The sequence below is a fragment of the Trachurus trachurus genome, assembly GCF_905171665.1.
Source record: "Trachurus trachurus genome assembly, chromosome: 11".
In the NCBI taxonomy this organism is placed as follows: Eukaryota; Metazoa; Chordata; class Actinopteri; order Carangiformes; family Carangidae; genus Trachurus; species Trachurus trachurus.
This window is the reverse complement of record NC_139904.1, coordinates 5058203-5071908: the sequence shown is the minus strand read 5'-3', so window position 1 is coordinate 5071908 and position 13706 is coordinate 5058203. Positions and strand designations below refer to the sequence as shown.

Here is a 13706-nt window from a genome sequence, read left to right as displayed (position 1 = left end):
GGTCCTCTCTGTGTGTGCAGCCAAGGGATGCGCGTGAATGTGGTGACGTAGGGACGAGGACGGGGACTGCTAACTCCATCGGCTGACAAGAAGTTAGCCAAAACCACCGGATCGCTTACTTCTGCTTTAATATTATGTTAGTATAATGTTAACATACTGTAACTATACTATTACTACAGTGTCATTAGCCTGTTAAAGCTCCTACAAAGAACTTTTAGTTTATATGAAGCACTGAAGTCCTGTTAGTGTAGTTCTATACTGCTACTATACAGTTAATATAGTGTTAGTATAATGTTAATATACTGTAACTATACTGCTACTATACAGTTAGTAGGCTATAATGTTAATATACTGTAACTATACTATTATTACAGTGTTACTAGCCTGTTAAAGCTCCTACTAAGAACTTTTTAAGTCTCTGGTTCCTGTTGACGTCTCTGTGACCTACTGTACAACAGCTGATGAGGTCATCGTGTGAAGATCAGCTGTTTCTAAACGGTGAAACGAGGAGCCAGCGGTCGCTCCACGGCACTCAGACCGACACCGTCACGTAAAAATATGCATTTAGGATGATAATTAATAACCTCGGGGAGTGGGGAGCAGTCGGGACAAAGAGGATTTTGTTTTTGTGGCTACACAGATGGCGAGCAGCGTCTTGCAGCAGGAGACCTCAGCCTGCTTCCTGTCCTGCTCTGAAGGAGTTTAAATACTTTACCAAAGTGATTTGCCTAAAACTGCTTCTTGCACCTTGTTTTCCCGCTAGGCTAATCAGATTAGAATAATATATTATCTTAAGCGTCTTATCCAGATATCCAGAATCTGTTTAAAATGAAGGATTCCAGTTATAACCTGAGAAGACCACTATTATTTGAGAAACCAAAGACTCGAACTACTGTAAAAAAAAAAAAAAAAAAAAAAAAATCCCTGTCTTTCTGTTAGAGGGGTTAACATCTGGAATAATTGTCCTGAAAATATTAAATTATGCTGTACTCTAGTCGGCTTTAAAATACTTTATAAGAACAACATCATTTCTCGTTACAGTATGGAAAATTAAGTTTAATGATTTTGTACTATTTTGGGTTATGCACTGTGCACTATTCTTTATTTTGTTGTTATTAGAAATTTAAGTGTACGGATTAATTTCAAATGTCTGTGATCTGATCCTTTTGTATTAATGAGTATAATTTTATAAGGTAAAAGGGGTAAGGGTATATAAGCTTTGGCTTCAACCTACACCCTTTCGCTTATATAAGCTTGATATATACCGAAATAAAATAAATTCATTCATTCATTCATTCATTCAATTAAAAAAAAAAGCCCCCAAAAATATACTTTAAAACGCGACGGCTTTTATCCACAGGCATCGCCAAAGTCAACACAAGATGAAAGTTGTTTGTAGAGGCTTTAAAACAACGTTATTACACTATTACTATATTGTTGTTATATGCGGTATGATATATGTACACGACATAAACAATCTGACAAACAGTGTGAAGAAATGTCATAAACATCCAACACTGTAATTATACTGTTATTATACATTTATTCTGTTATTACACTGTTATAACGATAACTGATGTGTTGAGCTACACTGAGGTTGTTTTTATATTTCTACATGAGATTGTTGTGACTCACATTAGACAGGTAGTCCCTCTCCCAGGCGCGGCTCACCCCCCAGTCCTTCCTCTCCCCGCTCAGCGCCGTCAGAGACGCCACTTTGGCCCGAACCTCCAACATGTCGGAGGGAGGGATGTTCTTCACGATCTGCCGCGCCCACCACCTGACACCACCCAAGAAGAAGAAGAGGAAGAAGAAGTTTTATTCCATCACTGAGTCACAACAGCAGTTAGTTTAGTAGTTATAGTAGTTTAGTTTGAGTTTGAGTTTGAGTTTGAGTTTAGTTTAGTTTAGTTTAGCTTATCTTAGCTTACTTTAGCTTAGCTTAGCTTAGTTTAGTTTAATCTAGGTTAGTTTAGTTTAGTTTGGTCTAAAGACTAGAAACAGTGATAAACTACTGGTCTCTCTAAAGTTCAGCTTCTCATCCTTCGTGTTGTAACGTGTGTCAGGGCTCAGAGACATTTAAGTTTCCCTGACTACACGTGACCCATACACTGACAATGTGTGCATGAAATATAGAATAAAGCCGTATTAAAAATCATCCTGACAGCTGTACTTTCAGATATTGCCCCCCCCCCCTCCCCCTCTATTAAATATAAAGGGTTAGGTTAATACATGCCTGAGTTTTACACACTGACTTGTATCATCAGAACAGACATGAGCTGTGATTTTCAGCCTTGTTTCTATTTATATATATAGCCTATATATATATTTAGTCTAAAACCCTTCACGGGTTCTGTTTCTCTTCTATAAAACACGTTCTACATCTTGGAGGCGACTTCCTTCTCCTTTCAGACGGGTCAGAGCTCCGTAGAGCTGAAACAGTAGAGACACAGACACAACGCCGGAGAGAGGAGCAGGTCCTGGAGCTTTGCACCGCGGACAACGTGCATGAAAAAAAACAAGCGCATCAATCAAACCGAATGCACGCCGCTACAACGTTGCTTTGGGTTGTGAATGCATGACGACGTGCATCAACATTGACAGATAGCCTACTGGTTGAGTTTCACTGCATAAAACACATTCAGCTTTGGATCCGACCTGAAAGTCTTCAGTCTCCTGCACCTCGCAACGTACGACACACATGACCTGATGAAGACGACGGCTGACTGATCAGATCAATGCGCCAGATTGGTCGACACGAAATCACAAAATTGTATTTATCAATTGTAAATCAACCAGAGTGTTGCTGTTGTTATGTAGTGTATTTTCTACCTCCTAATTTGTAAGTAATTTACCCTGAGGGTTACTTTTGTGTTTAGTATATTATCCACTTTAAATTCTTTACTTTTATCTTTAGAATTGTCTTTCATCTCCAGGTGTGTCCTTTACTTGCCTGAAGGTAAATGACTGTTATAATATGAAACAAGGTTTTGTTTAGACTGAACACTATATGTTTACATAAGGTCACTTTTTCTGGACACCTGTAGGCTATTTGGTTTGCTTCGCCCATGTTTAACCCTTGAGGCCTCCTCGTAGAAAGATACCCTTGTATCCCTCGGGACCCAAACGGGTCCCTCTCATAAAAGTGCCATAAAAATGTCATACATGAATTTTTTTTTTTGCTTTCTTCACATGAAATCTGTTCAGCTACTTCAGACCTATTCATAAACATGAAGTTTTTTATTATTTTTTGTTATTTTTTATGTTTTTATGCCCTTTTTGTCATGTGACCCCCTGATTTTTTAATGAGGAAAAAACAAAATATGCAATATTTCCCAAAAATGAGATCCAAAGTGGATCACTCCATATGAAGTTATTAGAGGCTTGAATATGTCAACAATTGATAACAACATTGATTTGAATGCATTTTTTTTTTTTTGAGCTATAACATAGGTATCCCTCGGGACCCAAACGGGTCCCTCTCATAAAAGTGCCATAAAAATGTCATATATGAATTTTTTTTTTGCTTTCTTCACATGAAATCTGTTCAGCTACTCCAGACCTATTCATAAACATAAAGTTTTTTATTATTTTTTGTTATTTTTTATGTTTTTATGCCCTTTTTGTCAGGCGACCCCCTGATTTTTAATGAGGAAAAAAACAAAATATGCAATATTTCCCAAAAATGAGATCCAAAGTGGATCACTCCATATGAAGTTATTAGAGGCTTGAATATGTCAACAATTGATAACAACATTGATTTGAATGCATTTTTTTTTTTTGGAGTTATTACAATTTATTCGAAAAAGTTACCCTTGTATCCCTCGGGACCCAAACGGGTCCCTCTCATAAAAGTGCCATAAAAATGTCATATATTATTTATTTTTTTTGCTTTCTTCACATGAAATCTGTTCAGCTACTCCAGACCTATTCATAAACATAAAGTTTTTTATTATTTTTAGTCATTTTTTATGTTTTTATGCCCTTTTTGTTAGGCGACCCCCTGATTTTTTAATGAGGAAAAAAACAAAATATGCAATATTTCCCAAAAATGAGATCCAAAGTGGATCACTCCATATGAAGTTATTAGAGGCTTGAATATGTCAACAATTGATAATAACATTAATTTGAATGCATTTTTTTTTTTGGAGTTATTACAATTTATTCAAAAAAGTTACCCTTGTATCCCTCGGGACCCAAAGGGGTCCCTCTCATAAAAGTGCCATAAAAATGTCATATATGAATTTTTTTCTTTGCTTTCTTCACATGAAATCTGTTCAGCTACTCCAGACCTATTCATAAACATAAAGTTTTTTATTATTTTTTGTCATTTTTTATGTTTTTATGCCCTTTTTGTCATGTGACCCCCTGATTTTTTAATGAGGAAAAAAACAAAATATGCAATATTTCCCAAAAATTAGATCCAAAGTGGATCACTCCATATGAAGTTATTAGAGGCTTGAATATGTCAACAATTGATAACAACATTGATTTGAATGCATTATTATTTTTGGAGCTATAACAAAAACATATACTTTTATACTAACGGCCCTTGTCATATAAATGCCATAAAAAGGTAATATACATAACATTTTTTTTTTTTTTTACTGCATCAAATCTTTTCACAAACGTCAGACCTAACTGTAGATATGAAGTTTTATATGATTTTTTCTATATTTTGTATGTTTTTGTAGAGATTTGTATGGAGATACCACACAAATGGGAGATATGGACTCTGTTTATAAACACCAACATAAACAAAGCCTGTATGGCCTTTGATGAGGATCCAAATTTCACGCACACAGACACACACAGACAAAATATTTTTCTTACCCACATTCACACCACTCTTCTGCATTGGTCCAAACACACCCAGACCAGTTTTGGGGTTTTCATAGTTTTTTACTGCCCTATATGTTGCATAGAAAGAGAAATATGCCTAAACAGCGGTTTCAGTGAAGGCCTAGTTCTCTGGTGGTTTAGGGAGACCTCTAGTGGTGGAAGGCGGGCTAAAACCTATTTTCCCTTTAATTTGAAGGGAGAGGTTTAGATTAATCCGGTATTTATGGGAAAATATTTTAATATGCCAGGATTACAGTATATCAAAAAATATGTGTTTATAATGGGAGTCAATGGGCCCAGATTGGGCCTGAAGGTAGCGAGTGTATACGCATAATGCATATCTCCGTTTCTATACACCGTACAACAAAGGGGATCTAGAATTTTAACAATAACAATAAAACACACATCCTGACCAAGTTTCATACAATTAACTTGTAAACTGACCGAGATATTGAGAATCAAAACATAAAAAACGCAAAATATAAACAAAGCCCATTTAGCTATTTTATTATGATTCCAACTTTGCACACACACCGACACACACACCGACAAGATATTTTCTCATCCACTTTCACACCAGTCTTTACCATCAGTCTCCACACACCAAAACCATTTTTATGGTTTTCAGCTTTTTTATTGCAGTGCAATCTGCAAGGTAAGAAACCAGGAATCAAGGTCTCAATGGAGGCCTGGTTCTATGGGGGTTTAGGGGGGTCACCTGACCCACAACCTATTTTTCCTTTATTTTGAAGCCAAAAGTTTAGATTTATTAGGTTTTCATGGAAAAAGCATTATAATATGTCAGGATTACAGTGTATCGAAAATGAGTGGTTTTAATGGGAGTCAATGGGACCCGTTTGGGCCCGAGGGATACCTACGTAACTAATAGGTGTATCTCCTATTCTATAGACTTTACAAAGGTGGGGATTTGGAATATTAAAAAGCATCATAAAATAAACATTCTTGGGAAATTTCATTAAATTTGCTTTAAAACTGACTGAGATATTGAGGATCAAAAAAATACGAATTTCAAAAGGGACCCTTTTGGGTCCCTAGAGGCCTCAGGGGTTAAGTTAGCCTAAGGATAATTGCCTGGTCAGGATGTCAAATACCAGAGGGTAATTTGGACAGGTTAGGTATTGTCTTAGTTTATGACAATCCTGGTCACCCACATTCTTCTGTTTAGAGAAGGTGGAGTTTTAGAAACATATATAAGGTCTGGACTTTTGGCCAAGACCCAGAGGTCTCATATTTGGTTCCGGAGACTTCTCGAAGATTCGGCTTTTTGACACTGTATCTTTTTTGTAATAAACTCTTTTTTACCATCTACAAAGAAGACGTGTCAGAGTGGTCATCATTTCATCAGCATCGACATCAAAATATACCACAGTTACTAAGTGAGAAAACAACTCCAAGACTTCTCCAGATCTGTACCGGTATGAACCCTGATGTGTATCTGTTCAGTGTGTGTTCAGTGTGTGTTCAGTGTGTGCTGAGCTCTGACCTGCGGTGCAGCATCACCGTGTTGTTGTGAAACTGAGCGAGCGCGGCCGGGGGCGTCGGCCACTCCACGCTCTTCCCGTAGTCGCCCATCGTCCTCACGCTGGCGAAGCGGCGCTCCACCTCCCAGAAGTGAGACTTGACCTTGAAGCGCTTGTAGCAGCCCATGATGCTGTAGATGGCCCGCATCCTCCGACAGCGCATCCTCGCCAACGCCCCCCGCCACACCTAAAGGTCACACACAGGGGGAGGAGTTAGAGAGGTGGAGGGGGAGGGGTTAGAAAGGGGGAGGAGTTAGAGACAGAGGGGGAGGAGTTACAGTCAGAGGGGGAGGAGGAGTTAGGAGGACATAAGGACAGCCTGAGCTCCAGCTCCAGTTCAGAGTTAAAGTGGGTCAGATCAGATAGATATAGATAAATATAAAATATAGATAAATATATCTATATATATATATGTATAGATAGATTTAGATATATATATATATACATATATAGATAGATAAATATAGATACATATTGATATAGAAAAATATTGATATTGATATAGATAAATATAGATATTCAGATGTAGATAAGTAGATAAATATTGATATAGATATAGATGTAGCTAAATAAAGATATAGATATCGATAAATATAGATGTAGATATAGATCTAGATAATATAGATCTAGATTTAGATTTAGATATTGATAAAGATAAATATAGATATAGATAAATATAGGCTACATTTAGATATAGATATAGATTTAGATGTAGATATTGATATAGATATAGATAAATATAGATATAGATATAGATTCAGATAAATATAAATATAAGCTACATGTAGATATAGATATATAGATTTAGATGTAGAGATGTAGATGTTGATATAGATATAGATACATACAGATATAGATATAGATTTAGATAAATGGCTACATGTAGATATAGATATAGATGTAGATTTAGATGTAGATATTTATGTAGATTTAAATGTAGATAGATGTATAAAGTGAGATCAGTGAGAGCAGCTTCACTTTAACTGAACTCTCTCTCTCTCTCTGCTTCATTTTCTCAATTATCGTTCCAGGACATTAAGATTGGCGCCGGCGGCGGAGTTTGGTCTTCACGAGGCGCAGCGCGTCTCCACGGCGACTCTGAGCCTGAGGATGATGAGCTGTGATCACATGACGTTAATGAGCGGCGACATCACACCGACCTTCTGCAGGAACAGCACCAGGATGGGGATGAGCGCCGCCCGCTCCTGCTCCAGCGTGAACAGCGACCGCGGCGTCCGCACAAACAGCTTGGTGTGGCCGTACGCCACGTCGTCCTGGAAACCGTGCTGGTTGACGATGGCCTCCACGGCCTCGCGGTCCGACGCCATCAGGTGGTTGGGCCAGGTGTACTCACACGTCATCTTATACCTGCAGAGGAAGAAGCTGCTCAGTGGCCGCGTTTACATCTCCCCTGAGATAGCAGCTAGAAGATAAACCTCTAAAACGTTTTAACTATAAACAACTATAAACATTTTAACTCTCATGCGGTGGTTTTTGTTTCAGATTTATCGATATAAAAGTCTGATGGAAACAGATTCAGGTTGGAGAACATCACACAGCTGAACGTATCCCAGGGCAACCTGAACTGTTGTTCCCACAGTTCATCTGTGAAATCCTCATTCACAACCTCTCCCACACATTATATATATAATATAATAATATACATAATGTAATAATATTTATAAAACGGAAAGGTGAAATCTGGCGATCTGATTGGCTGTTAACCGTGGTATAACCACGGTTACTATTCTAAAGCCTTATCACAGCGTAGGCTATCACTCCGCCTCAGGCACGTATGACTGGTATGAATGGAAGTTGTTGTCATGTATCCATGACAACGGACTGTAGCAGTCCGTAGCAAAAGACAGCTGATGTTTTTACGATGTTAAAAAATGGACTAAAGTAGTTGAATTCACATGTTTAAGGTGAACTTTCACCTCCAGAGGGTTAACAACGGTAGAGGGGACTGAGCAGTGACAGAGGAAAAGATGAGATGCAGAGCTACTTGGAGCTAACGTCTGGAGAGGTGGGACTACTTTTTCACAGTGAGGCTATTTTATTGGATAATATGTATTTCTGGTTGAATAAAACTACATGAAATTGATTGCGTATCCCTCTTTTATATTACCTTTATTGGTAACCGTTTTATAAAAGCAATATATCACTCCAGGCGGCGGTATATGCTCATTATACCACGGCTAAGGGGCGTTGTTCAGCCCGACGTGATATAGCTATTGCTTAAATACAATACGAGAATTGAAGAGAATTATGGGATATCACTACTAGACTAGACATTAGACTTTTTTTTTTTTTTGCAAAAACACCTTTCAATGGAAACAGCTGCAAACAGCAACTGGACTTTTTCTAGATTTCAGAAATATCACTTTGATTTAGTGAAAACCTGAGATGGAAACACAGCTACTGACCTGGGACACACACACACACACACACACACACACACACACACAGCTGACACACACACACACGTGAACACACACACCTCTGCAGGACGCGGGGGTAGACCTGGCGGTAGGCGAAGCCGGCTCTGCGGACCATGACGTTCTCCAGCAGGCCCAGGTACGCCACCTGGTGCTGACAGCGCGCGTCGTCAAACAGAACCGGAGACTTCATCTCGTTGGGTTTGATGCAGCGCACGTAGTACGGCTCCTACACACACACACACACACACACACACAGGGACAGACATTACAGACTGGAACAGGCCTGAAACCCTGAGAAGCAGAATACACTTTTTAAATGTCTCTCATAAATTAAAGGAATAGTTCACCAAAAAATGAGATTCAGTCATTGTTGACTCCCCCTCATGCTGATGAATACTCCGGAGTAGTTTTTTATTCCTCAAAGTGCATCTGGAGACCCGGGAGGCCGGTTCGTATAGTCCAACCAAAACTTTATGAGAGTAATAGGGCCCGACACAAAAAAGTCCATAAAACTACACAAAAACCATTTAATATTCCTCCACACTGCTCGTCCGCTGCAATCCAAGTGTCCTGAAGGGAGATAGTCCAGAGTTTACTGGAAACTACCTCATTTAGGACATTTTTACAGCCTAAACAGTCCTGGATTGAATTTGAAAGGTGACCAGACTTGCCTCAATGACGTTGTTTCCAGTAAACTCTGCACTATCTCCCTTCAGGACACTTGGATTGCAGTGGACGAGCAGTGTGGAGGAATATTAAATGGTTTTTGTGTAGTTTTATGGACGTTTTTGTGTCGGGCCCTATTGACTCTCATGTAAAGTTTTGGTTGGACTAGGAACCGGCCTCCCGGGTCTCCAGATGCACTTTGAGGAATAAAAAACTACTCCGGAGTATTCATCATCAGCATGAGGGGGAGGCACTAATGACTGAATTTCATTTCTTGGTGAACTATTTCTTTAAAACAACAGCTAGTGGAGAATCAGAACGACACTCGTAGCTCAGTTAGTTCCTAGAACCTTTTAATGCATTGAATGTAATGAATCATTCTGATCTTCAGGAACTCATTTTAAATGTTTTATGTATTTTGGATCATAGACGACTCAGCTTTTCTTTTCTCTGATCATATAATACAGGACATTGTAACTGTTCTCTAATGCGTTGTGTTTGTAAAACGTGTAGACTGTGTTTCTGTGTCGTCTGTTGTCTAGTTGTGTTTCAGTTTGTGTGTTTGTGTTTTACATGTTGCGGCTGCACATGGAGATTCTCTTTGGTTTTTCCTCCTCCTGTATATTTTCATTTCTATCGTGATTTTTCCCCTCGAGGATCAATAAAGTTGTTCTGATTCTGATGAAGCGGCTGTCGCTATGACGACCGTCAGTGTGTGTGTGTGTGTGTGTGTGTGTGTGTGTGTGTGTGTGTGTGTGTGTGTGTGTGTGTGTGTGTGTGTGTGTGTGTGTGAGAGTCTGGACCCAGGTGCTGAACACCTGAGCAGCTGCTGCAGCAACGTGACCTGTTGTCCTGACAGCAGGACATCCCAGAATAACAACAGCAAATGTCAGAGCAGAGGACACACACACACACACACACACACTCACACACCCACACAGTGAACACACACACACACACACACACACACACACACACACACACACACACACACACACACACACACACACACACACACACACACACACACAGCCTTCAGGGAAAACAAGACTGAATCAGTTTGAATTAATATTAAATTCAGTGACAGGAACCAGGACCAGAACCAGAACCAGGAACCAGAACCAGGAACTAGGACCAGGACCAGGACCAGGACCAGGACCAGGACCAGGATCCAGGACCAGAACCAGGACCAGGACCAGGAACCAGAACCAGGACCAGGACCAGGAACCAGAACCAGGACCAGGACCAGGAACTAGGACCAGGACCAGGACCAGGACCAGGACCAGGACCAGGACCAAGGACCAGGACCAGGACCAGGACCAGGAACCAGAACCAGGACCAGGACCAGGAACCAGGACCAGGACCAGGACCAGGAACCAGGAACCAGGACCAGGACCAGGACCAGGACCAGGAACCAGGACCAGGACCAGGAACCAGGACCAGGAACCAGGAACCAGGACCAGGACCAGGAACCAGGACCAGGACCAGGAACCAGGACCAGGACCAGGAACCAGGACCAGGAACCAGGACCAGGACCAGGAACCAGGACCAGGACCAGAACCAGAACCAGAACCAGAACCAGAACCAGGGACCAGGACCAGGAACCAGGGACCAGGACCAGGACCAGGAACCAGGACCAGGACCAGGACCAGGAACCAGAACCAGCGACCAGGACCAGGACCAGGAACCAGGACCAGGAACCAGGAACCAGGGACCAGGACCAGAACCAGAACCAGGGACCAGGACCAGAACCAGGGACCAGGACCAGAACCAGGGACCAGGACCAGGAACCAGGGACCAGGAACCAGGACCAGGACCAGGACCAGGGACCAGGGACCAGGGACCAGGAACCAGGACCAGGACCAGGACCAGGACCAGGACCAGGACCAGGACCAGGACCAGGAACCAGGGACCAGGAACCAGGACCAGGACCAGGACCAGGACCAGGACCAGGACCAGGGACCAGGACCAGGAACCAGGGACCAGGAACCAGGACCAGGACCAGGACCAGGACCAGGGACCAGGACCAGGAACCAGGGACCAGGAACCAGGACCAGGACCAGGACCAGGACCAGAACCAGACTGAGAGGAGGGGGAAGAGGAAGCGGGTCAGAACCAGAACCAGAACCAGCAGCACCGACCTTACAGGCCAGTTTGTCGACCAGAGCCACGATGGAGTTCTTGAAGAGCGTGGCGGCGGTCAGCGGCCGCTTGGTGACCTCGGTGATGCTCAGCTGGCCGTCGGGCCACATCTGCTTCAGAACCGGGTCGGCGCTGTGGACCCAAACACACGATCATCAGGAGAAAGAAGAAGAAGAAGAAGAAGATTCTGGTCTGGGTCTGTGGACTCAGACAGAACCGGTTCTGACGGAGCAGCCGAGGTCTACACTGCAAAAACTCAAATATCTTACCAAGAATATTTGTCTTATTTCTAGTCAAAACAAATCTCATTATACTTCAAATAAGACTCATCACATAAAAAATCTGATAGTGGAGCAAGTTTTTCTTTCTTATTACAAGCACAAAAAAACCTGCTTTCACTGGCAGATTTTTCTACTTATTTCAAGTGAAAATTTGTTTGAAACAAGTGAAAATTATCTAAAAACAAGTTAATTTCTAGGTGATGAGTCTTATTTTAAGTGGAAAAAGTTTAGTTTTGACTAGAAATGAGACATTTTGACAAGAAAAAGGACAAATATTCTTGGAAAGATTTTGAGTTTTTGCAGTGTAAACCATAGAGTCAGTTTGGCATTTGAACGGCGCCATCTTGGATTTTAGGCGGAGTCTACTTTCCATATTTGGAGAGGTGCGGCGGTTTGCCGGCCGAGAACCCGCCCACTGAACTCGAAGCAACCAATTAACGGCCGGTAAACTGTCTGTAAACCTGTCACTCAACGTAACCACGCCCCCCATTTATGAAGCCTAAACAACACTAAACCCCCCCCCCCCCCCCCCCCCCCCCCCCCCACAGTGTTCACAGAGGTGGAAACTATCGGTAGAGACCAAAACAATAAAATGTAGCAGGCTGTGAATATGTTTTTTTAAGCTGTAAAGTCGACTATTTTAACATGAGGGTCAGTGGAGAACTGGTCTCTTCTGGTCCCAGCCCCCTAGTGGCCGCCGGAGAACTGCAGCTTTTTAAACATGGAAGTGGATTTCACTTGTAGAACCCCCCCCCCCCCCCCCCCCACCCCCCCTTGGTTTAAACTGATCCCTTCAGAGGAATGAAACAAGACAGGAAGCAAATAAAGGTTTTTAATAAAGGAAGTAGCTCCATGATGTAGCCTCGTTACCTCATGGATCTATTAATATAACACATCCATGAGTTCTGAGTCTGGACTTTATTTTGAAAAGCTCCATGTTTGGACATTTCCTCCTGAAGTGAAGTGAGTATTTTCTGCTCTGAACGTGATGTGTTTTAGTTTTATTCGGAGTATTTGTGTCCATGGAGTCTCTCACCTGTTGTACATGAGACGTTTGAAGTCCTGGAAGAGCAGGTCCTTGTTTTTGTCCAGGAAGCCTTCAACAGAATATCTAAGGGAGGGGTGAAGAGGGGGGGGGGGGGGGGTACAGGAAAGTCAAATTATTATTAAAGCTCCGTTTAACAGGAACTAACCGACTCACTCAGTAGTATCCCTCCACAAAGACAGACAGGGAGGGATACTACGGAGTGAGTCGGTTCTTGACCAGTTGATGAACTGAAACAACAACAACCTGTTTCTAGACTATAACATCCTACACTGAAACTGGTTATTATGGGATGTCTGGAGTCAAGTAACGGAGCAGCATGTTAATATCGTCATAACAACGCTGTAACGGAGGAAACAGGAACTTTATTGATCACTAGTTACTGAAACAAGTAGCGCCGTTAAGTTACACTACTACTGCTGCACACACACACACACACACACACACACACACATGTGGCCTGTGTCCTCGTCACATCTGGAGGAGGAGGAGGAGGGGGGTGATGGGCGGGGGAGGGGGGGGTGACAGATGTGACAGAAGCACCTGACCTGAGTCTGGAGGAGGAAACAACAACACAAACACAGACACACAAACAGGCTGAGGAGGAGGAGAGGAGGATTCTGGGAAATAAAGTTGTGTTGAGACAGAAACGATGAATGTTAGAGCTGCTGGGGGGGAGGAGGGGGGGAGTGAAGTAGGTCAGAGCTGTGATGGAGAGAGAGAGACAGAGAGAGAGAGTATATTTAGC

The 13706-nt window shown here is 41.9% G+C and overlaps 1 protein-coding gene across 1 annotated transcript in view; it reads right to left on the bottom strand.

The window, feature by feature from the left end:
- Nucleotides 1–13706, bottom strand: part of myo1g (myosin IG) — a gene marked incomplete at its 3' end in the record, with an annotated part of 43078 nt that overhangs the window by 9963 nt on the left and 19409 nt on the right. The window contains exons 13-18 of the mRNA XM_083981639.1: nt 12950–13024; nt 11632–11764; nt 8884–9050; nt 7544–7751; nt 6347–6570; nt 1636–1780 (exon numbers count right to left, since the gene is read on the bottom strand). Of these exons, the coding sequence (XP_083837765.1) occupies nt 1636–1780; nt 6347–6570; nt 7544–7751; nt 8884–9050; nt 11632–11764; nt 12950–13024 (952 nt within the window). The remainder of the gene's footprint in view (nt 1–1635; nt 1781–6346; nt 6571–7543; nt 7752–8883; nt 9051–11631; nt 11765–12949; nt 13025–13706) is intronic.